We start from the raw sequence: 25,002 nt of genomic DNA, 5'->3' as shown, positions 1-25,002 counted from the left end.
TAGCTAGTCATTCTGGGTGTTGGGGTGGTGGGCAATTAGCAGTGACAAGTAAACATGATCCTGGCTTTCATAAAGTTCATATTATAGAGCGAGGAGACGAGAATACCAAATACCCACAGTTAGATGAGTGAATATGATTTGGGTGAATCCGAGCTCCCCTTTGAATAGGTAATTACAGAAGGACTTCCTGTAGAGGTGACATTTGACCTGGGGTCTAATTGACAACAAAAGTAGCCAGCCATGGAAAGATCTAGAACAGATTTTTTTTACATAAAAGGAACAGCAGATGTAAAGGAACTGAAGGAGGAACAAACTTCTCATGTTAGAGGAATAAAAAGGAGTTGGATAATGGTGGATAGACTTTGCGTCTGTCCAAACCCATAGAATGTACAACATCAAGTGTGAACTTGAATGTTCACTATGGACTTTGAGTGATAATGATGTGTCACGGTAGGTTCATCAGTTGTAACAAATGCGCCATCTGGTGAGGATGTTGATAATATGTGCGGTGGTAGGAAGTGAATCGGCAGCCTCTGTACTGTCCTCTCAGTTTTGCTGTGAGCCTGAAACTGCTCTAAAAAAATTAAATCTTAAAAAAATACAGAAAAGAAAAGCAGCTGGATGTGAGGCTAGTGAGTTAAGATTTGAAGGACTTGATTATGGTTTTATCTGTTGATTTACTTAGCAAATATTAGTGTCAACACCAGAGTCAGTCCATCTTCCTTCCCTCCTTCCTTCTCTCCTTCCTTTCCTTCCTTCTCTCCTTCCTTTCCTTCCTTCCCTCCTTCCTTCCTTCCTTTTCTTCCTTTCTTCCTTTCCTTCCTTCCTTCCTTCCTTTCCTTCCTTCCCTCCCTCCTTTTCTTCCTTCCCTCCTTCCTTCCTTTCTTCCTTTCCTTCCTTCCCTCCTTCCTTTCCTTCCTTCCCTCCTTCCTTTTCTTCCTTCCTTCCTTCCTTCCTTCCTTCCTTCCTTCCTTCCTTCCTTCTATCTTTGTTTATTTTGAGAGAGAGAGCGAGCGAGAGCGTGCGAATGTGAGTGTGAATGGGGGAGGGGCAGAGAGAGAGGGAGAGAGATGATCCCAAGCAGGCTCTTGTCAGCTCAGAGCCTGACACAGGGCTTGATTTCAGGAACCAAGAGATCATGACCTGAGCCAAAATCAAGAGTCAGATGCTTAACTGACTGAGCCTCTGGGACCCCAACATCAGGACTTTCCTTCCTTCCTTCCTTCCTTCCTTCCTTCCTTCCTTCCTTCCTTCCTTCCTTCCTTCCTTCCTTCTCTCCTCTTTTCTTTTCTCTTTTCTTTTCTTTTCTTTTCTTCTTTTCCTTCCTTACTTCCTATCTATCTATCTATCTATCTGTCTTTGTCTTTCTCTCTTTGATGTTTATTTATTTTGAAGGGGGAGAGAGAGAGAGCGAGTGAGCGCAGGTATGAGTGGGGGAGAGGCAGAGAGAGGAAGAGAGAGACTCCCAGGCAGGTTCTGTGCTATCAGCACAGAGCCTGATGTGCTCTGTCCCACGAACTGTGAGATTATGACCTGAACCGAAATCAAGAGTCAGATGCTTAACTGACTGAGCCACCCAGGCCTCAACACCAGGACTTTTCTCGGCTCTGGTACAATAGTATTAAAAAAGACACAGAAAGCCCTTGCCCAGTGAAGCTTACATTTTCCAGGTGAGACGTATAATAAGTTAATAAAGCAATATATAATATTATCTTTATATTATAAAATAAAGAAGGTAAGAGAAAATGAGAGTGATTGGGAGACTGTTTTGTGTGTGTGTATGTGTGTACACATACATATATACATATAGTGTAAACATATCTATACATCAAATGGCTTTTGAGAGAGAGAGAGAGAGAGAGATACAGTTTATAAGGAGATCTGTCTATTTTGTCTGCCTACCGATCTATAATCTGTCTCTCCATCTGTCGATCTAAAACCCGTCAGGAGTGGCGTTTGAGTCAAGTCCTGAAAGAAGTAATCAGGACATGCCAAGGTTAGGAGAGAGTTTCAGGCTGGATGCACATCGAATGTAAAAGCAGGAGTGAATATGCTGTGTTCAGGGAAGGACAAGAAGACCAGAGGTTGGACCAGAGGAGGCGACACAGAGAGTTGTAGGAGGTAAGACTGGAGAGATGAGAGGTTCCAGCTTATGATAAGGCCTTTGTATGCTATGGTTAAAAAATACACATTTTGTTCTGTATGTGATGGGCTGCTACTGTAGGGTTCTAAGGGGGGGAAGGAGGATCAATATTTATGGTGTGACTGAGATTTTAAAGGAAACTTTCTGACTGCTGTGGGGATAGGTTATAGGGTAAAGGTAGGGAATGGAAAAACTGTCAGTAGGTTATTATAGTAGTCTGGTCACCGTATGATGGTGGCTAGGACTGTAGTAATGGCAGCAAAGAGAATCAGTCAGATTTGGGGTATCTTTTGAAGGAAGCACTGACTGAATTTGCTCATGCATGCAGTCATTCATTCATTCATTCATTCAAATTGAGAACTCAGTATATGCAAGGCACTGATCTAGTCAAAAGCTTGGATGGCTTCAAGTAGAGTGGTAGCAGTGAGGTGGTAATGATTGGAGTTGAGACATATTTTGAAGGTGTAGGTGAAAGTTTGCCAATAGGTTCGATGTCAGAAGTGAGGCAGAAAGAATAGTAACAGGTGACTTCTAAGTTTCCAGCCTGAGCAACTTCGGATGAATGGTGGTGCCGTTTTGTGACTTACGGAAATCTGAGGGAAGAGCTGGTTCGGAGAGAAGTCTAGCCTACAGGTTTTGAGTTTGTGCCTGTTGAACACACGTGGAGATGTTGAATAGGCAGCTGGTATGCTTGTGTGGCGCTCAGAGGAGGGGCTGAAAAAAATAGAAGGGGAATGAATATAGGATAGAGAGGGAGAGAAGAATCAAGAAAGACTCCTTGGTTTTTGGCTTTAGTAACTGGTGAGATGATGACCCCATTTATGACATGGGGAAGACTGTATAAGAGACTCAGGTGGGGAAAATCTGCTTCGGCCATGTTGGTTTGGGATTAACTGTTATCATCTGTTAGGCTCAATTTCCCCTTCTTGCATTTATAACTTTAAACAATATGGGCAAGCCTTTATTTATGTTGAGTCAAGTATAGTAGTGTCCCCTTATCTGTGGTTTCCCTTTCTATATTTCAGCCGCAGCTCAGAAATACTAAATGGAAACTTCCAGAGGTAAACAGGTCATCAGTTTTTTTAAATTTTTTTTTTTCAACGTTTTTTATTTATTTTTGGGACAGAGAGAGACAGAGCATGAACGGGGGAGGGGCAGAGAGAGAGGGAGACACAGAATTGGAAACAGGCTCCAGGCTCCGAGCCATCAGCCCAGAGCCTGACGCGGGGCTCGAACTCACGGACCGCGAGATCGTGACCTGGCTGAAGTCGGACGCTTTACCGACTGCGCCACCCAGGCGCCCCAGGTCATCAGTTTTAAACTGCATACTGTTCTGAGTGGTGTGGTGAAATCTCACGCTGTCCCAGCTGTTTCACTCCGTCCCACGTGGGACGTGAATCATCTCTTTGTCCAGCGGGTTCACATTGTCTACACTACCTGCCTGTTAGTCACAGATAGAGGGTTTGGTGCCATCCGCAGTTTCAGGCATCCACTGGAGTCTTGTAATGATCCCCCCTGGGTAAGGGGGATTTACTGTATAGATAGTATCTCTCGATTCCCTACTTTTAAAGGTGAAGATATTAGTATTCCCACTCATCCCTCTGTCTCTTATCATTCTGTGTCCAATAACTTGCCACCTATACCTTCACTTTTGTCAAGACTAATATTTATATTCTGTTCTGGGACACAAAGTTAAGTCTTATCTATTAATTGATTCTAAAAGTTCAAAATCCATAAGCACTTATAATAAGTGATTTTGAAAATACCACTGTATAGATTCATATTCAGTGAAGTTTCATTCAAAGACTCACAGATTGATAATCTGACTGAAATTATATGGAAATGCAGAACACTTAAACTGAGTCTTTATGTAAAAGGAGAGCAAAGTTGGAGGATTTAGACCACCTGACTTGGAGACGTAATCTAAAGCCACAGTTATGAAGAGAATATAGTACTAGCATTAGGATTGATGTATAGAGCAATGAATAGAGTCCAGAAGAAATAGACGCTGTTCTGTTTTCTTTCATGTGATAGTCAGGTGCAGTCACAAGATGGAAAGCAGAAGCTCAGGAAAACAAAGTTTCTTATACTCCTAGGCCCTAGAACAGGAGGCATGGATTGCCATACAGGGCCACATGCAGAACCCTCACAGTAGTCAGAGGGAAGGTGGGAGCAGGGGGAAGCTGAGGCTGGAGCCTTGATTAGGCTTTCTGTGGCAAAGGCAAAGCAGAGCAGGCCAAACCAGTTAGGACTGCCTAGTTTGTATAATTCCTGAGGGTTTTGGATTATAAGCATGGTCTCTAGTTGCCTGGTACTTGGGTCTAGTTACTCTAGGACTTTAGCAGAGAGCCAAGGTAGGGCTCTGGATTGGTTAGTTTGCATGTTATAGGCACACCCCCTGCTGAGCTCTTTGCTTTTCTAGGAATTGGCTAAGGAGTTGTGTCCATAACTTATTTAAAATGTTCACCACTTGGGGCGCCTGGGTGGCTCAGTTGGTTAAGTGTCCAATTTCGGCTCAGGTCACGATCTCGCGGTTGATTGGTTCCAGCCCCACGTTGTGCTCTGTGCTGACAGCTCGGAGCCTGGAGCCTAGAGCCTATTTCAGATTCTGTCTCCCTCTGTCTGTGTCCCCTGCTCATGCTCTGTCTCTCAAAAGTAAAGAAATGTTAAAAAAAAAAAAAGTGTCCGACTCTTGACTTTGGCTTAGGTCATGATCTCATGGTTTGTAAATTTGAGCCCATGTGGGGCTCCGTAGTGAGTGTGGAGCCTGCTTGGGATTCTTTCTCTCCCTCTCTTGCTGCCCCTCTCTCCCACCCATGTGCACTCTTTCTTTCTCTCAAATAAATAAATAAACAAACAGTAAAAAAAAGAAAATGCAACTTAGTAAGATAGCACAGTAAAATGGGTTTGATTCGAATGGGTTTGAACTTCAGTAAGATATACAGCAAAGAATACTCAACATCATTAGTCATCAGAAAAATGAAAATTAAAACCCCATTGGGATACCTTTACATATCCATTAGACTAAAATGCAGAATGCTGATTACACCGAGTGCAGACCGGGTTGTGGATACCTCATAGTCCGCTGGTGGGAGTGTAAATATAGAACTGCTTTGGGAAAGTTTGGTAGTTTCTAAAAATGTTAAGTGTACACTCACCACATAAACCTGCAGCTCTGCTCCTAGGTGGAACATGCACACACATGCACATGCACACATACATGCGTGCACACACACACACACACACACACACACACACTGCACATACACACAACTAGCCGTAAGAAAGAACCAACTACTGCTACCTGAGGCAACATGAGTGAATCTCAGAAACATTGCATGGAGGGAATAAAGCCAGTCCGAAGGACGTAGTGCTGTTCTGGAGTTGGCACAGCACATGTATAATGATGGCGACCAGGTCACCGCTTATCCGGGTTGGAGGGCTCGGATGGAAAGGGAGACAAAGGAACTTTGGGGGGTAATGACAGTCTCTGTCTTAACTTTGGTGTTGTTACAAGGATGTGTGTATATGTCAGAACTCATCAAGCTACACTCTTGAAATTGGTACATTTTATTGTAAATTCGTGCTCCATAAATTGTTTTAAAAATACCACTTACCGCAGAGCCTTGAAGTGCGCTGAGGTATCATTTCCTCCTCTGTAATAAGGGCTCACAGCCTTTACGCCACTTGAAGAATGAGGTGGCTGCGGAGGCGGCCGTCGTAGGAGGGTGAGTGTGGGGCGGGAAGACCCAGTAGAAGTTCTGATCCCTGCATCAGAAACAGGAGCGTCAGATGCAGCTAGATTCTCGACTCTGACCCTCCTCTGCTTCCTCACAGTCATTCCAGTAGCAAGGAGGTATTTTGACACTGTTTGGTATAAGACTTTTGGGTAAGTCTCTCTTTTTTGGCTACTTTCAATCCCCTTCTGTGCCTGACATTTCCCTTCTGTGCTGCCGGGTCCCAGCTGGAGTTCTCCCTGGCAGGTGGCTGCCTTCTCAGAAAAGACTCGGAAGGTAACTGCCCTTTGAGGCGGCCTCCGCTGCCCTGTTTCTGCAGCCTGTCTTACCCCCGGTTTCTGACTTGTAGAAAGGACGTTAAACTTCTCATTCGTTGATGGCTCTTCTAATCCACTTTGGGAGTTAAAAACCTGATGCTTACTTGGGCTGGGGAGACAAAATATATGTGCTCCATTGCCGTGTTTAGCTAGAACACAGTGCTGACGTTCGGATTAGCATGGAAGTTCCTTTCACAGAAGATTGGAAGTGTGTAGAGGTGAGTGAATTATTTTGCCTTTCTAGATAAAATATGTCACGTAGGCCATTCCATCTTGATCTGACCTCTCACTAAATCAGAGGTTGGCAGACTTTTTATTTTGCAGTGGTCCAGGTGATAAATATTTTAGGCTTTGTGGGCCGTAGATTTCTTGTCATAACTATTCAACTCTGCCGTCATAGTGTGAAATGAGGGAGTATAAGCTGTGAATGTGGCTGTGTTTCAGTAAAACTTTACAAAAGCAGGTGGCAGAATGGATTTGACCTGAATTCTGCACTAGATGATGGCTGACTGACTTTGGGGCACTAATATTATTAACTGTTCCTCAGTTAATCAGGAAACTGTAATTTCCATTTTCCCGAGAAATAATACTTGTTGTTTCTTTTGTCAGCTTGATGCCCTACGACCATTCTCCTACCCTACTCCATCTTTATATTTGGCCCTATCTAATTTGATTAAGCCTAGTGGGAAGGTCTAGATTTGATACAGCACTCAGTAAGCTTTTAAGGTGATAAGTCTAACGTCTATCACTAGGTCTCTCTCGTGCTGTAAGGAGATTTTATGCAAGATTTTAATCAATACCTGTCAGTCAGCTGTAGCTTGTTAGACACCTGGCTTAGCTTTCTGGTTTTCCTTTTCCAGATTCCAGCTTTGATCTTCATGTATCTGTCAACCTGCAGTTCAATACTAGACTACTTTTGAGGCATGAAGATAGAGATATTGTTTATTTGCTATTAAATGGTCTGTAAGTGATTGGAAAACTGTTGGGTCTCCTTTCCTTCCTGCAAGTTTCAGGGCAACTCAAGTATTCTCTAAGTTTTGCTTATAGGAAATCTCTGTAAATATTGATTGTGAGTGGAATGAATCATGAAAATGTGGTAAAAAAATTGTAACAATCTTCCACGCCAGAAGGTGTTCAATTATTAATGACAAACACGTTTGTTGAATAAATGGCTGAAAAGAATTCTCTTTTTGTACATTTTAAGCCAATTTCTTCATCCTTTAATGATCTAAAATTTGAGGAAAATACTCTCTAAATGATCTAAAATTTGAGGAAAATATTCAGCTCTATGTAAGCCTTATGTGGACAGGCTTCAGACCTATTTTGACATAATTCATAATTCAGATTATATGTTCCTGTGGATTTTACAGAATCATAGATTTTTATAGTTGAGAGGCTGCCTTAGACATTATTGAATCCAGTCCTCTTACAAAATGAATGTCTGGTGAGCCCCGGTCATGAATTAGATGTGTTTTACTGAAACCAGTCTCGATATGCATTGTAATACTCTATCCCACACAATAATAAACTGCCCTAAGACGAGTATTTACTGTAATCAAAGCCCAGTGTTTAACACTATTTTTTTAAAGTTTATTTTTTATTTATTTTTGAGAGAAAGCTGGCGAGTGTGAGTGGGGGAAGGGAGAGGGGCAGAGAGAGAGGGAGAGAGAAGATCCCAAGCAAGCTGTGCGCCATCAGCACGGATGTGGGGCTTGAACCCATGAACCATGAGATCATGACCTGAACCAAAAATGGAAGTCAGACACTTAGCTGACGGAGCCACCCATTTGTCCCCAATGTTTAGTGGCATTTAAATGGGTTATTGAGCTGTAGTGATCATATCCAAGGAGGGGAGGGGAATGTCATAGTAGTGCAAAGGCTATTTTGTGTAAGAAGGTTGAAATAAACTGATTTTCTCTTTCCATTTTAACATCTCATCAGTTCTCTTCTTTAGTAATCAGGACCATGTGAGACTGGCCAGAGAAAGAGTTGTTAGGATTTACTGTCCTTTCTTCCTTTTAGATGGCATTAATTTCAAATGATCAATGATAAATATATAGTAAGTTATATCTTCTCTAAATGGTACTGGCTTTAGAAGAAATCATCAGATGTCTGTCATCTGGTAAATGCAAGATGTACCTAATTGATAGTACACTTACTTTAAAAAAATGGATGTGAATGAAGATAAACTGATAAAACAGTTTACTGAGTAAGTCTTTGCATTACAAATGGTTTAATTGAAGCGTGTTTTTTTTTTAGCATTTAAAAATTAATACATTTAAGCTATTCTTTGAGTTACAAACAGATTTTCAAAAATAGTTAAAAGTGTTTATTGAACAGTAATTTTGCTCTCTCATATAAAAATGCTTCTCCCTGAATCACAGTTACCAGACATAAGAAAGATAATGATATTCGCTATTGTTTATAAATATAATAACATGATATTTGTAGAAAATTCAAACAATATTGGGACAGCATAAGGAAAAAAGGCAAAAATAGCTTTTTCTTTTAGGAAAAGCTGAAAAATTATTACCATTCAGTTTAAAAAAAAATGTTCATTTATTTTGAGAGAGAGACAAAGAGAGAGTGTGTGTGCATGAGCAGGGGAGGGGGCAGATAGAGTCCCGAGCAGGCTCCTTGCTTTCAGCTCTGTCAGCGCAGAGCCTGATGCTGGGCTCGATACCCTTAACTGTGAGATCATGACCTGAGCCGAAATCAAGAGTCTGACGCTTAACCGACTGAGCCACCCAGGTGCCCCACCAGTTTTTCAGTTTTTTAAATAAATGTATGATGAGCATTCTTACACTTATTTCTGTACACCAATTAGATTTGTTAGGATTAAGTGTATTGTAAATATTATTCGTATACCAACAATATGCACATTAAGATTTTTGGTGTTCATTACCATACACCCATGAGAAAGATTAGAGAACCTTACAGTTCTACTGATAAGGCTGGAGTGATCTAGACCGTAGACCCTAGACTCTTCCAAATGCTGTTAGTTTCATTCATAGTCGCTACACTAATGGACCACCTGTATTACCTTCTTTCTGTTAGCATGCCTTTGATCCCTGGTGTGGTTTGTCTTTTTTGTTTATTTTTTCTTTCCTTTTTAGGCATGAATTTCCTATTCATGTCCTAGGCTGGCTTGCCTGTCTGTCTGTCTTTCTTTCTCTCTCTCTCTTTCTCTCTTCCTTCCTTCCTTCCTTCCTTCCTTCCTTCCTTCCTTCCTTCCTTCCTTCATTGAAATATTCATCTTATCTTTAGTTATTTTGTTAGGACCTCCTTTTATTTTAGAGACATTTAACACTGTCTTTCCTATACATTGTAGACTTTGTTTTCTTGGTTTGACCTTTATCTTTCAACCTTGCTTGTGGTATTAGGTTTGTTCTTTCTGATGTACAAAAGTTGCTTATTTTTAATGTAGTTTAATATGTACTTCTTTTCCTTTTTGGGTTTTATGTCCTGCTTAGAAACACTTTCCCTACGTCAGTGTTATACAATGTTCATTCCTATAGGACTGTATAATAATTTAATAAGTATAGAAAAGTACTTTTTTGTTTCTTCTATTAGTATATACAGTAGCCTTTTTAATTTATTCTAGATTGGTGGTTTTTCAAACTTAGCTACATATGGAATCACCCTCAGTGAATAAAAAGAATTCAGACACCTGATCCTGTCTCGTTACTACTGTCAGAATCCCTGAGGTTGTCCCAGGCTGTGTATTTAAATAAATATTTTTATGTCTGTTTGTGCTGTGTAGCATTGTTCTAGTTCTACAGTTTTGAGCTCTGATAGACCTAACTCTAGCTTTTTATAATAATACTTTTGGTCCTCTGTAGTATCTTGAAATGAAATTCCGTAGTAAATACAGTCTACCTAGTTACATATTTTTAAAATTCAATATCAATGTAATTCCATAACTTGAATGTAAAGGAGAAGGAAAATGATGATAATTTACAATAAACTAATATATTTTATATTATATAATGCGTGCTCTCTGTATACACACACACATACACACATACACACATACATGCTCAGGCATGACTGGACTGGAAGACATAATTAAGAAGTCATATACTTGCGTCTGTACAGTCACCTTGGAAAGGGAAGTACAACATTCAGGATCAGAAAGCATGTGTTATTGCTAACTCCAAATACCACTGGTGGTGTTGCCTTCAGTGATATGCTTTTATAAAATATTAAATAGCTTTCACTAAAGTTCTTAAAATGCAATCTTTCCTTGATTTACCTAGAAAATTCAGTGCTATCAAGGCTGTGTAAAAACTAGCTCTTCGTTTTTTTATGTGAAACAAGGCTTAGTTCCAGGCTTGGATAATTGCAAACAAGTTTTTCCCCTCTGTAGAATGTTTTATTGGACTTTTAATATTTTGTTTGTACATTTATTTATTTTTGAGAAACAGAGTGAGACAAAGCATGAATGGGTGGGGGGCAGAGAGAGAAGGAGACACAATTTGAAGCAGGCTCCAGGCTCTGAGCAAGCGGTCAGCACAGAGCCTGATGCGGGGCTCGAACCCACGAACTATGAGATCATGACCTGAGCCGAAGTCGGACACTCAACTGACGGAGCCACCCAGGCACCCCTATTGGACTTTTAAAAGTCATCTTGGATTTGGAACGATTCTTCATCGTGTGGAATTATCCTATACAGGGTGCCCAACACCTCTGGTTCCTGGCCACTAAGTGCCCATGGTTTTCTCCCCAAGCATCTTAACAAATAAAATCACCTCCATGAATTTCCCAAACAACCCTCAACATTAGGGTTACCCCCATTTGGGGCTACTGGTTTGTTCGTTTGCTTGTTTATTTATTTATTTGAAAGAGAGGGAGAGAGAGAGGGAGAGAGAGAGAGAGAGAGAGAGAGAGAGAACACGCATGTGCAGGGTAGGGGCGGGAGGGGGAGGAGAGAGAATCTTAAGCAGGCTCCTTGCTCAGTGTGGAGCCGAATGCAGAGTTCGATCCTAGGAACCTGGGATCATGACCTGAGCTGAAATCAAGAGTTGGACTCTCAACTGACTGAGCCCCTCCAGGCACCCTGGGAGCTACTGGTTTAGTTTATGTTCTGTATCAATATAAATACTACCAAACATGAAAATGTAGAGATTCTGAAGTTGTTTTTTGAGTCATTCATTTACCAATACGTGGAATTGAGTCATAGATGTCTTCATTTCCTTTTTTTTTCCATCTCAGACTCTTTTTTCCCACTGTCTTTGTGTCTTAATGCAAAATTTAAATTTCCTTTGTCTTTCATGCTAATTTGTGCCTATTGTACGTTATTGTTAGTTTTCAACTATGAGAACAGAAAACATTACAGCCAGTATTGTGAACAAAATCTTAATTACATCCTGCATTTCAGTAATGGAAAAAAGTAGGAAAAAGTAAATCAAGAAGGTTGTTTTTGAGAAAACTGGCAGATAGATTATGAGCTGTTGAGGTCTAGATCAAGGTTAAAGTTTGTAGAGTGAAGATAATGCCTAATGTTTTTGTAAGATTGTAGAGTTTTGCTTCAAAGTCAAATGCAGTTCCTTACAAGACTGCTTTCTTAGCCTTCTCTGTGGTTTGCCTCTGATAGTGAGCCTCATAGTAAGATATGATGGTGAAGCTGAACAATAAATCCTAATAATTAACATTTTAGAAACATGGTTTTAATATCATGGTAAGATAGGAAGTAGACTGTAAAGTTGACACTGTGCTTTAGACCAGTTTTAAGTGGTATGATTGCTTTCTGTGTTTATTATATAGATTTGATTTGGCTTTTAGATGAAAAGAATGGATATCTTTTTGCTGAAGAAATGGGGACATACATATGTTCTCTGGTGTTTTCACCTGCAGCAATTTAGGAATAGCCTTAAGAAACATACTGTTTAGTTTCTAATTACTGTTAAGAAATAAGAACTCAATATTAATTATGCTAAAGACCTAAAGTTGTTTTGAGAAGAATTCTCCAAAATTTGGATGTTTATTTCTAAATAATGTCACCTAACAGATGACTGGTTTGTTACCTAGGGGTACATTTTGTAGCTACTTCACCCTGGTTGAGCTGTCAGGAGACTGAGCTGCTCCAAACGTAAGGGGGTTATGGATGATCTCTTGTACTAGCAAGTATTGATTAAAATATGTTCTTAAGATCTTTTGGTCCAAATGGTCTCAGCTTTATTTTGGTAGGTGCAGTCCTTTGTCATCTGGACACTTGCTCGGGTTTTGAACAGGGCCAGAATGTTTTCTCAGAGACCCATTGGCACTTGTGGTTCATTCCTGCCCACATGGCCAATGAAGGCATCCGTCAGGCTTCTCAACTTTTAATACTGAATGAAAAGTCTTCCACCAAAGTCACGGTTCTCCCTTCAATCAGAAGTAAAAAAATATCAGCACTCTAGTTTCCTGTCAGTGTGAATGATTATGAATTCAAAGATCACATGAAGGAAAGTATGTAATAGCTAATATATCACTAATTTCGTTTATCTGAGCCCATATATACCAACCTACCTTCCCAAAGGATAGCAGTAACAATCGTGAGAAACTTGTGTTAACTTACACGTTTCTTTAATGCAGAGCTTTGTAGCAAACTGAACTTCTCACAAACTAAATTACTTCAGATCTCTAAGTGGGGTATACATTATGTAGCGTTTTTCAAACTTATTGGACAATGGAAGTATGTGTTTTTTAAAAATATTTTATTTACTTTTGCAAGACAGAGACAGAGCGTGAGCAAGGGAGGGACAGAGAGAGAAGGAGACACAGAATCTGAAGCAGGCTCCAGGCTCTGAGCTGTCAGCACAGAGTCTGACACGGGGCTGGAACCCATGAACCATGAGATCATGACCTGAGCCAAAGTCGGACACTTAATCAGCAGAGCCACCCAGGCGCCCCCGGAACCATGTTTTTTTTTTAAGTGATCTTACACATGTTGGTAAATTGCTAATTGCTAGTCTAAGACTAGCCCCTTAAACAAATAGAAACATTTTCTTTCCCTGAGTTATAGTTTAATAGTATGCCTTTTAGTGAGTAGGGACATTAGAAGTAGCTATATGAAGGCCATTAGAACTATAAACTGTTTTTGAAGACATTGTCCAGTACGTTAATTAGCATTCTTGGGATAAATTCCTCCTGTGATTTGATAGTTGGTAAGGCCGTGTGTTTTTCTTTCCTGTCAGATGAGAGTTATATAAGCCATTATGCTTTTTTTTTTGCCTAGCCCAGATCAATTTAGTGCACGAACATGGGACTTACTTAGCTCTCCTGTTTGGCATACTAAGAATTTTTACTCCCCTTTTATGTTTACATAGCTTGGTAGTCAGATCCCAGCCTTACTTTATTAATCTTTAATAGAAGATAATATCTACTATTTGGATTTTTGTGAATATCGCATGAAATACCATTTTTTAATTGCCTACCCATGTGTCTGACATACCGTAGGATGCTCAATAAATGCTAGAGGACTATTTTTTTTTATAGATTTAACATTTTCTGTTTCTAATTTTATAAACTTATTTCATATACGTCCTTACTTTGAAGCAACTCAGTCTTATTTAGAAATGAATGAAGTATAAATACTAAAAAAAAAAAGATTACAAACATCACATTAAAAGCATTGCCATGGTGGATATAAAGAAATGAAGTGAGGCAACCATGGGTAGAGTTGGTAAAAGAGGTGAGACACCCCTTGTAAACAGTGTCTTCAAGATTTGGATTATGAGGAAATAGCACACGGGCCACAGTTTCATACAGCAACTCAGCGGGGGCAGTGATTCTGAACAAAATGCTGGCTTCAACTTGAATCAAAGTCAGTTTTCAAAATAGCTGCTGCACTTCTGAAATTTTTGGTTGCACTGCATGTTTGTGCCGTGGATGGAAAAGGGAGTTCCTCCTGGAGGAATTTTAATAGGGCCAGAAGTTGGGAGGCACATTTATAGTTTGTGAAGCAAGAATGCCTGTGAGCATCAGGCATTTCAGTGATGGAACTTCAGCCCTGTTGGAATAGAACATATTAGACGTTTGGTCGAACTGTCTCCCGCTCACAGGGGGCTACTCTAACATTTCTGACCCTAAGACTCAGGGAGAGTCCATAACCTACAGTGTTGCAGGATTGGTGACTGGCTCACTTTTCGGCCACGCCAGCACATGGCTAGGGTCATTGGTTAAGGGACCATGAAATTTATCATCCAGACCACAGTTTTCAGAATGGAAAGAGGCACTGTTAATTGTTAATGATTAAGCCAGGACCACCAAGTAAATAAAACACAGCGGTCCTGGGCAAGTGACATTTAGTCATTTTAGCTAATAACCCTTTTCTGTGTTGTCTTTAAATACAGAAGGTTTCATATTTATTGTATGTTAGCTCTCCTGATATTTCTGTACTCACTGTAGCAGCACAGAAACTCAGAAAGCTGTCTGCCCTCTTTTAATTTTCCTGAACCGTGTGTTTATTTTCTAATTTGGTGAGATATTTTCTTTTTGTGTTCAAAATTACCATCTATTATTGAACTCTATTTAATCAGCTAAAAGACTATCTTATACATTATTAAGTAAGCCATAATGACTCTTTCTTTGGACTCCACCAGCCAGGTAATAACCATGGGGCATATTAAAGGACAGAGGGGGAGCAGAAGCCTTGGTGTCCAGCCTGGTAATTGCATGCTTGGCAAAGACTGGATCCTGCATGATTAACAGTATTAGAATATTGCTTTCATTTTCTATTATGCAGTTCTATTTAGGCTGTTGAAATTAAATTAGTGTTGATGACTCTCAATGTTCAAAGCCATTGTAAATGAAAGTTACATTTCTCTGTCACATGTTCCCTCCCCACTCTCGTCTTAACAGAAAAAAGCTTGGCAAGACCACAAGCGGGAATGCAAATGTCTTAAAAGCTGCAAACCCAGGTATCCCCCGGATTCCGTTCGACTTCTTGGCAGAGTTGTTTTCAAACTTGTGAGTATAAAATTCGTGAAATATGCTAGGGGTTTAATTTAGCCAAAGCTCTTGAAGTTGCAGGTACTATTCATATTTAAGGCTGTCTTTAAACGCATATGAAGGGAGAAGGTAGATTACTCCAGGGAGTATTTTAAGACAGAAACTTGCTGTTTTCCTGTTAGTCACAGCCTCAGTGGTGGTGAGGCAGCACCACCTTTGAGGGCCCTCTGTGTGTGTGTGACCTCCCGGGAATAGAAACACAAGGTCCTGTATCTAAGGCGTGAGATGCTAATGATGTCTGTTATGTTCCCTTCATTACTTTTCGATTGTGAACTAACGCACTAACTTTTTGGTTGCTTCTTCAAGTGAGGTTTTAATTAGATGATAATTAATCTTACATGAAAGTGTGATTATCTTTTTTTTTTTTTTCATAGCCAAGTTTCACTGAAATTGTTTCTTCAGTCCTTTCCCCTACTTTACCAAAACATTCACTAGATTCTTTGAAATAAACCTCTGGCAATACCCTCCAGACCTTTTTTTTGGCCATAATTTCACATGAATATCTCTTTCTCAAATTATTTCAGTCTCCAGCTTTGTTCTGTCCTGTTGCTTATTGACTTTTATGGGGGGGGGTGGCTATAAAATTTAATAGAGAGTTTTAAGAATGTAAAAGTATGATTACACACTTAAAACTAACAAGATGTTATATGCCAGTAACATCTCAATTTCCAAAAAATGAATGTGGAATATGAAATGGGCATTGTCTTTGAACTGAGTATATGACGTCCATCGTATAATTAACCACTATTTGCAAATGTATATATTGTGTTAAACTAAAAAATACAAATTTATTTCAAAGCGATAATAAATTCAGATCAACTTTGTTATTATGCATTTCTTTAATCTCTGTGATCATTATAATATTTGAGTCTGAAATTTTTTTTACTTTATTAATATTGAAAAGGTAGAGAACCAGGACCCACTGCATCAGAATCTCATAGAAAGCAATTATAGTAATAGCTACCTTCTATTGAACACATCCTATTTCCAGGCCCTGTCCTAATTGCTTTACACGACAGACCTCATTTTTCCCCATAACAACCCAGAGAATCAGGTGCTATGATTACTATGTTTTAGATTAGGAAAGGTGAGATAGCTTGTTCAAAGTTTTACAGTTTGTAATAAATTATTATTTTATTCATCCATCTCTGCTTTTCTATAATCATTAGTAGCAAAATCCTTACGGTGATATAAATCTGTGGGTAGAGCTGGGGAAAAAGAAATAAAAGTATGAAAATTTGTTGTAAAAGAGTTTTCCATTTGGAAATTAAACTGGTAGATTAAGTCACAACTTAGATTTTATTTTACAATTGTTACCGATTAAATAATTCAACTCTAAGAAAGTGATGAAGAGAAGGAATATATAGAAAGTTGTCTTTTTAAACGGACTTTTATTAAAATATCTAAAGATAGTCAAATATATTCATTTATATATTAGAGCACTTGAAATTGTTTTTGGTGTTTTCCCCCTTTGCTTCATAGATGGAAGAAACACCCTCTGAATCGGAGAAACTTTATTCATTTTATGATCTGGAGTCAAGTAAGTGGTTGTCTATATCACCATCAAAAGAATCCTATCATTTATTTGCTGACCCTGTGTGTTGCTTTCTTTTTAAATTTTTTTTTTTTTTCAACGTTTATTTATTTTCGGGACAGAGAGAGACAGAGCATGAACGGGGCAGGGGCAGAGAGAGAGGGAAACACAGAATCAGAAACAGGCTCCAGGCTCTGAGCCATCAGCCCAGAGCCCGACGCGGGGCTCGAACTCACGGACCGCGAGATCGTGACCTGGCTGAAGTCGGACGCTTAACCGACTGCGCCACCCAGGCGCCCCGTTGCTTTCTTTTTAACATTGCTTTTCTTTCTCTTTATTATGTGAGGCAAATCTAATAACACTTTTCATATTTTTATCTACGACTGACTATTTATTTATTTATTCCAGGGTAGTTTTGGCGATTTAGGAGTTTGTAAAGAACCATAACCCACTCTTAGTTTCTTTTTGATGTCCAGGAAGAGTGATGTGAACAAGGGGGCTCCAGGGAATTTTTGGGTTCACTGGTCCTTTAGATAATAAGGAAAGTAGAAGGTATGGCTGACTTGGGCTGTCTGACAGCATTGAGTGTTGTTTTTCTTTTGAACTACCACAGTGGTGGCCGTGCTGTTTGGGGACACTGAATGGCCTTCCAAATCAGAGTGTTCAATAAATGTAGGGTTTATTTTTCCTTCTTATTGGCACAGACCCTCTTCAGTGAGGTTGTAAATGACTTCACCCCAAAGTAGCTAGACCTTGTAGGGTAAATTTTGCCACACAGTTTAGTATTTCTGGGTGGAGACCAATGAGAAGATGATCTTGTATAGATTTATGGTTATGGGATCCTAAGTGCCAGTGATAATAAATTATTATTCAAGAAATCATGGGGTTAATTATTCCGTTGAACAAGTAATTTAAAGAGAATATGTAGACCTGACACGAGCAGGAGAATTATGCTATAGTTCAACGTGATGTATGTTTTCAAGTTTTAATAGAGAAGTAATTAGTCATTTTTTCGTGTTATATTATGGCTAGGTAATTAACATCTCTTGCAGTGAGTTTTACTGTTAACATTAGCCCTGCTCAGTAGTGGTTTCACACGTGCTGCCTTAAGTACAGTGTTCTCAGATGTTATTAATTGTACACTCCTTAGTCTTAACACGTTTCTGTGGTACAGATTAAACTGAGTTTTCAAAGGGGTGATATTTGGATAACTACTCTTTGGAACCTTCTCCTTCTATTTGGGTTTTAGCAGCACCACATCTTTTTTTTTTTTTTTTTTTTTTAATTAATTAATTAATTATTTATTTTTTAAATTTATATCCAAGTTAGTTAGCATATAGTGCAATTATGATTTCAGGAGTAGATTCCATTGATTCATCCTCTTACGTATAACACCCAGTGCTCATCCCAACAAGTGCCCTGCTTAATGCCCCTCATCCATTTAGCCCAACCCCCACCCATAACCCCTCCAGAGCAACCGTCAGTTTGTTCTCTGTATTTAAGTCTCTTCTGTTTTGTCCCCCTCCTTGTTTTTATATTATTTTTGCTTCCCTTCCCTTATGCTCATCTGTTTTGTATCTTAAATTCCACATGTGAGTAACGTCATATGGTATTTGTCTTTTTCTGACTTATTTTACTTAGCATGATACATTCTGGTTCCATCCACGTTGTTGCAGATGGCAAGATTTCCTTCTTTTTGAATGCCAAGCAATACTCCATTGTGTGTATATGTATACACACACACACACACACACACACACACACACACACATATATTATACACACACCACATCTTCTTTATCCAGTCATCTGTTGATGGACATTCGGGCTCTTTCCAGACTTTGGCTCTTGTGGACAGTGCTGTAAACAGTACCACATCTTATTCATTCAGTGTGGAAATAACTTGAAGTTGGGGTTTCTTGGGTTGGTCCCTGTTTCCTTCTCAATGTGCTATGTGATACATTTCACCAAATGAACTTTAGCTGAACTTTTTACTTCTCATTTTTTTTTCCTGCCTTTGAGATACACTGTTTATCAGTTAGTTATGCTCTGGTTGTAAATTGTTTCATGGGAAAATCTGCTTAAATTCATTGACTTTAAGCATTTATGATGGCTTGAACACATGCACAGGATAATGTGGAGAATCTGTAACGCACATCTTTACCGATTCTGGTTGTAGTGGTTTTCATCTGTGTGTGTATTTATTTTGTTTTGATAGGCATTTGATCCTATATTGTTGATGAAGTTTGGCAGAATTTAATTGATAATATATGTATCATAATTTGTAGTTGTCAACAAATAAAAAGAAACATATTTGCTCTCTGTCAGAATGAAATCTAGAGCAGGAAATTCTGGTTTAATAGCTAACATTGAACACCTGAAAGTTATCCATTAAAAATTCACTGTGTGATTGTGCTATTTATTTTCCCTTTAAAAAAGATATTAACAAACTGACCGAAGATAAGAAAGAGGGCCTCAGGCAACTTGTAATGACATTTCAACATTTCATGAGAGAAGAAATACAGGATGCTTCTCAGCTGCCACCTTCCTTTGACATTTTTGAAGCTTTTGCAAAAGTAAGTGTTAAGTGTTTGAAATCTTTGTTAATGCCATAAATCAACCCTTTACTTTTTCTTTTGTTGATCCTGGAAAATCCAGGATTTTCAAGCCTTAAATCACTCTCCCACCTTAATAAGTGGAGAATGAGAGAATGTATTGCTTCTGTTGAAAAGGGTATTACCTTTTGTGTCTCATCAGTACACTTATTAACGGCCGAGTATGTTCATTGTCTGCACTCTTGAAAGGGTTGCTTTCTTTTCTAAAAGAAAGCAGTATATTATTCCATTGTTTCTTACTAATGGATTCAGGTTTGCCAATTACATTCATTTGCTTTTGTGGTTGTTTCTGTGATAGATCTTGGTCTTTAAAGTGAAAAATTTATTGGAATCCATTTCTTGATTAAGTGAATTCTAAATAATATGAAAATATAACCATTTCTGATTTAAAAATAATTGTCTAAAAATCTGCTTAAGTGTTTTATGTCACTGAAATCCTAGACTAGGGATAGAAAATAGGTTTAATTCAATATTTTATCTGCGGTCTCTTGGTAGACACTATCTGACATGCTTTGTTTAGAATGATTCTGAGGGTTTGTTTGAGCTCAAGAAGAAAGAATGCGCTGACTGGTCCTTGCTGTCTATCCTCGGATCAGGACAAAGGACCAGATACATCCCCACTAATGCTGTGTGTTTGCTCTCCTTGCCTTCTCATAGTGTGTTTTTGGGTTTGCTTAAATATCGATCACATTTTAATAACAAGTAAAATTTTACATTCGAGGGTGATTTTGCCACCAATGTTACAATTTGTAAGTGCACATCTACTAATGTACTTATCCCATGAATATTTTTAAGGTGTGTTTTACAATCTGTCTATTTTCTAAGATTTTAAATGTGATTAGTGTGATTGCTAGAGATTTATTCTTGTTTTCCCCAAATGTGTATTTGTATTCTTTAGGGTACGTTTTTATGATTTTTCTGGTAATATCATCTTAGCATTAAATTATCATTTGTCTTCAATTTAAAACTGATTTTAAAATATAGTGGTTAATTATAACACATGTGAGAAGTTTCTCGTGTGTTTTTATTTCACATCCCTCTGAAAATTATAACCTTTAGGAGTACCGTGTGTACAATGCACACAGGTGCTTAAACACTCTACAAAGTAACACCTCCTGAGAGATAAAAAAGTGCCTTATGATGACTATAACTTCATTCTTAGTGTAAAGTCTGTGGCTTTTCTGTGACAGTTTTTTTCTGTTATTAGAAAGTGTTCAAGTGCTAGTTACTGGTGTTATTAGTCTTTATGAAAAACACTGAAAAGTCCTTTCTATTGCTCAGTGTAAAATGTGAATTACTATCTTATTTCTCTAATTTCTTTTAAAAAATTTAGTTTCATGTATCTTAACAGTGAAACTCTTTCCATGCCGTGTAGGGGGAAAGTTACGTCTCTGTGGATAAGCAGACAAAGTTTTAATAATATTCTCTCCTCCCCACGTGGTTGTATCTGACATTGCCACAAAAGTAGAACATGTGTTCACCTTTGAGCTTTTGAGGGGAACTGGACTCAGATCTGTGATTTCTGCCTTAAAATGTGGGTTAAAGCAGCATTAACCTAAGACCCCCTGTACCTCCTTTTAAAAGTTTTGTTGAGTTACTTTTCTGCTTACAAATATGTCCTTGAAAGGGGTCACTTTCCTCCTCCGCCTCATTTCTCCCTACTTTCTTCTTTGCCATTGTTTTTATAGAGTAGTCTTATGGTAAGCTGATTGCGTCCTGCACACCTCAGGGATGAACTGCTGAGCTCCTACCACTGCTAATGTGTGATGGTGCAGATCACAAGTGCGTTGGAAGTGGATGGAGAACATTGGGCAGACGATTTTATCCCTGAAACTGCCCCTCCCTGTGTCCCTGGCATAGAATTAACTGAGGGAAGTGGGCCCCACAGGGCGTACTGCCCACCGCTGCTGCTTTCATACATACAGGCTGTCAAGAGTGGGTCCGCGCTGCCCTGCCTTCCTCAGCCTTTTGGATTCATGCTTTGAAGAAGTCTGGCATTACCTGGCCTCAATAAACGAAGTCCTGTTTTATGTTTTGCTTTTGGTCCCCTTCATTAACATTCATTCTGGTTTGTGCAGGCGTTGGCCATGCCGAGCTTATGTGTCAGCTCATCTCATGGTCACTTATGGCATAAGCAACTCTGAGAGCTTTTCTAAAGTTGTTTATATCTTAATTTTTTGGACTTTTTGATTATGGACTTTTCCAAACGTGCATGAAAGTAGGGAGACTGGTATAATGAACCCTCCTGTTTCCATCACCTGGTTTCAGTAATTTTCTTTTCTTTTCTTTTTTTTTTTTTTGTTTCAGTAATTTTCACACTTGTTTTATATCTGATATTTTAATACTTAGATTTCAGACAAATGTTCTTTTTTCATTTATATTTCCAAATACTCCTTACAATTAGTCTTTTGTTATGAAGCCTCTCGGCTACTTGAGAAGTTAGTAAATTGAGTTATTAAATTAAGCAGATCCTTTTTTTCAGGCCTAGTATGTACCAAGCATTCTTGATACAAGTTATAGAAATATGTTGTTATAAATCTGAAAATTATTTACTACGGCAAAAAAACCTTACCAAGTCAAAAGTCTTACTTGGGGATATGAGTATTAAACTTGCACTTGCCAGAAAATGAAAGGACTCAGTGGAGGATGAAAGGGTTCTTAATCCTGAGAGCATGTTTCATTCCCTGCTAGCCTTTTTTTCTTTTTCCTTTCCTCCTCCCCCTCCCCCTCCTCCTCCTCCTTTTTTAGTTAACATAGTGTAATATTAGTTTCAGGTATACAATATAGTGGTTCAGCACTTCCATATGTCACTCTGTGCTCATCATGACAAGTGCAGTCCTTAATCCCCATCACCTATTTCCCTCATCCCCCCACCACCTCCCTTCTGGTGACCATTGTGTGTTCTCTGTAGTTAAGTCTGTTTCTTGGTTTCTCTCTCTCTCTCTGTCTTTCTGTCTTTTTTCCCTTTGCTCATTTATTTTTTTAAATTCCATGTATGAGTGAAATCATGGTATTTGTCTTTCTCTGACTCATTTCACTTAGCATAAATATTCTCTAGCTCCACCCATGTCATTGCAGATGGCAAGATTTCATTCTTTATGACTAATAATCCATTATATATATATGTGTGTATGTATATATGTATATGTATATATATATGTACACACATACACACACACGCATGCATGCATGCCAGATCTTCTTTATTCATCAATTGATGGCCACTTGGGCTGTTCCCATAATTTGGCTGTTGTAGATAATGCTGCTATAAGCAGGCTGGTGGCTTTTTCTAATAGAAGACCATGAGTAATTCCTTAAAAGTTGGCAGTTTATGTTTTGAACACTCTGGGATTTTCTGTTGAAAATAGTGTATGTATCTCCTGTTGAACTAGATTCTTAGCACGGAATGTGCTTCTGCTACTTAAGACTTGGTTTTACTTAGAACCTCCCATACCCTCCCTCCCCAACCCCTTCTTCCAAAGACATTATTGGGTAGTCATTTTTGGTGGATCTTGTTTCCAAGTAGGCCTCTTTTTCCTCCACTTAGCACCAATATTAGTCTCCTGCTCCCCACTCCCACATAAACAGACTTGTGGATAGCAATTACCAGTTGGGGTTTAGATTGTAGGAGTTTGCTTTATAAATATATCCTATCCACTTATTAATTTACTGCCTGGCTATAGAAAAGTAAATAGCGTGAGGCATATGAAGGAGAAATTTTTCTAGGGGAGGGTATCCAGGAAGACTTCACATAGAAAGTAAAATTAATGGCATGGATTTCAGAAGAGAGGGTGGTATAGGGAAACAGTCATAGACAAATGGTCTGGAAATGCTGGTGGGGGGTGAAGGGTGCTGGCTCCTCTGACCCCCTGAACTGAGAAAAACATACTGAAGATTTGAAAGAGAAGATTTGAGAAGGTGGTTGTTCTCTGTGGAATATATGTTTCTGTTATATTTGGTGATACAATAAGAGTTTGAATAAAAGCTTGATGTTTAAAATGTTTGTTTTGCATTAGTTGGTAATAGAAAATTAGTGAAGGTAATAGCACCTCCAGACTTTCTACAGAAGGGGCTGCAGAGCGGTGATGTGGTTGGATGGAGGGGCTGGGGGAATTGGCCGGGAGCTCTATTTGCACAATAGTTTGCTTGGTTTTTTAAAAATTAGATTGTATGTAGGGTGCTTGGGCAGCTTAGTCGGTTAAGTGTTTGACTTCAGCTCAGGCCATCATCTCATGGTTCATGAGTTCAAGCTCTGCATTGGGCTCTGCACTGAGAGTGTGGAGCCTGCTTGGAATTCTCTTTCTCGGCCCCCCTACCCCAGCAAAAAAACCCTAGAAACTTAAATTAGATTGTATGTTACTGGGGGTGGGGGTGGTTGAAGGGCCTGACTGAATGGAAATGAAGGTGTCAAGTGTGAGGAAAGTGATGGGAACTGCTGAGAGTAATTGCGGTGGCCAAAGTGTGGGCTGCATTGGAGATACTTACAAATGAGCACACAGGAGAGGTGTGGTTATTTGTATGTTCATGAGAGGTGGAGGCTAGATTCACTCTGCCAGCTCTTTGTCAGATTGTTTAGAGAAGATTTGTGTGTCTGTCTCCGCAGGCCCCTTCTCCTTCCCAGCCCACAGTTTTTTTCTTCCCCTTCTACCTCCAAATAAAATTTCGGGTCAGGTTTCAAAATGGATTTATCTTAGCCTGACCACTGCTGTGGTTCAGTCTACTGTTTGAGGTTCTAAATATTTGCTACAAATAGAGAAAAATGTTTATACTATAACTAATAAATAAAAACTTTAAAAGGTGAGACAACAGCAATTAAGAGAAGGACTAATTTAAATGGATGCCAAATAGTATGATGGTTAAGTTGCTTTCTTAGACGAGAAAATAAAATTCTCTTAAGCTTGATGTCCTCATCTTGTTAATGGGAATAATACTAACAATAACTTTGATTTGCTTTCACAGATGAAAGTGAGGATTAAATCAAAAGTACCTCATGTGTCTAACATATATTATAAATTTCTACTACTGCTGGCCCCACCTCCCAGCTTTATTTATATTCCAGTCTAAAAGTTCAGTGTTTTATGTCTCCCTGTGCTGTCATGTGGATTATCAAGAGTGTAGTGTGGCTCATTGTAAACCAGAGTTTCAGACCATGGCTTACAGTCGTGCCCAGCGCTGGTGTCTCTGGAGATGCTGAAAATTACCTATCTTGTTGAGAAGAAAGTTTGCAAACAGGAAATAGTACCTTTCCCCTAGTAATGGGCTTGGTTTCAGCCCGTAGTTATGGCAGACGAAAATCATTTACTGTTTTCCTGCATTCATGACAACTCCGTGACTTGAGAGTAGTTCCCTGGGATGTCACACAGGAAACATAAAAGTAAGCTTTCCGTGATGAAATGTTTCCCACACATGCATTTTAAAAAGCTGAAATTAAAAGATTCATTAGTCATCATGTTATAATTCACTGAAATGGCATGGAATGAGTACTGTTTCTCTATTCCATCCCTAGAAATATATATTGATTATTATTGGTAATGGTTATTAATGCCTAAACTTAATGTCAGTAGAGATAGTTTTGAGTTTATTTTCTATGCAAAGAGTGTATGTGTGTGTGTGTGTGTGTGTGTGTGTGTGTGTGTGTATATATATATATATATATTTTAGA

General features: G+C 39.0%; 1 protein-coding gene across 1 annotated transcript in view; it reads left to right on the top strand.

The window, feature by feature from the left end:
* Nucleotides 1-25,002, top strand: part of SMYD3 (SET and MYND domain containing 3) — a 679,960-nt gene that overhangs the window by 157,818 nt on the left and 497,140 nt on the right. The window contains exons 3-5 of the mRNA XM_047077114.1: nt 15,042-15,149; nt 16,674-16,731; nt 19,165-19,301. Of these exons, the coding sequence (XP_046933070.1) occupies nt 15,042-15,149; nt 16,674-16,731; nt 19,165-19,301 (303 nt within the window). The remainder of the gene's footprint in view (nt 1-15,041; nt 15,150-16,673; nt 16,732-19,164; nt 19,302-25,002) is intronic.

The sequence above is a fragment of the Lynx rufus genome, unplaced genomic scaffold (genome assembly GCF_022079265.1).
Source record: "Lynx rufus isolate CCGP_SWC_20201006 ecotype Redwood Valley unplaced genomic scaffold, mLynRuf1.p SCAF_15, whole genome shotgun sequence".
In the NCBI taxonomy this organism is placed as follows: domain Eukaryota; kingdom Metazoa; phylum Chordata; class Mammalia; order Carnivora; family Felidae; genus Lynx; species Lynx rufus.
The sequence above is the reverse complement of the archived record's forward strand: the minus strand, read 5'-3'. Positions and strand labels throughout refer to the sequence as shown.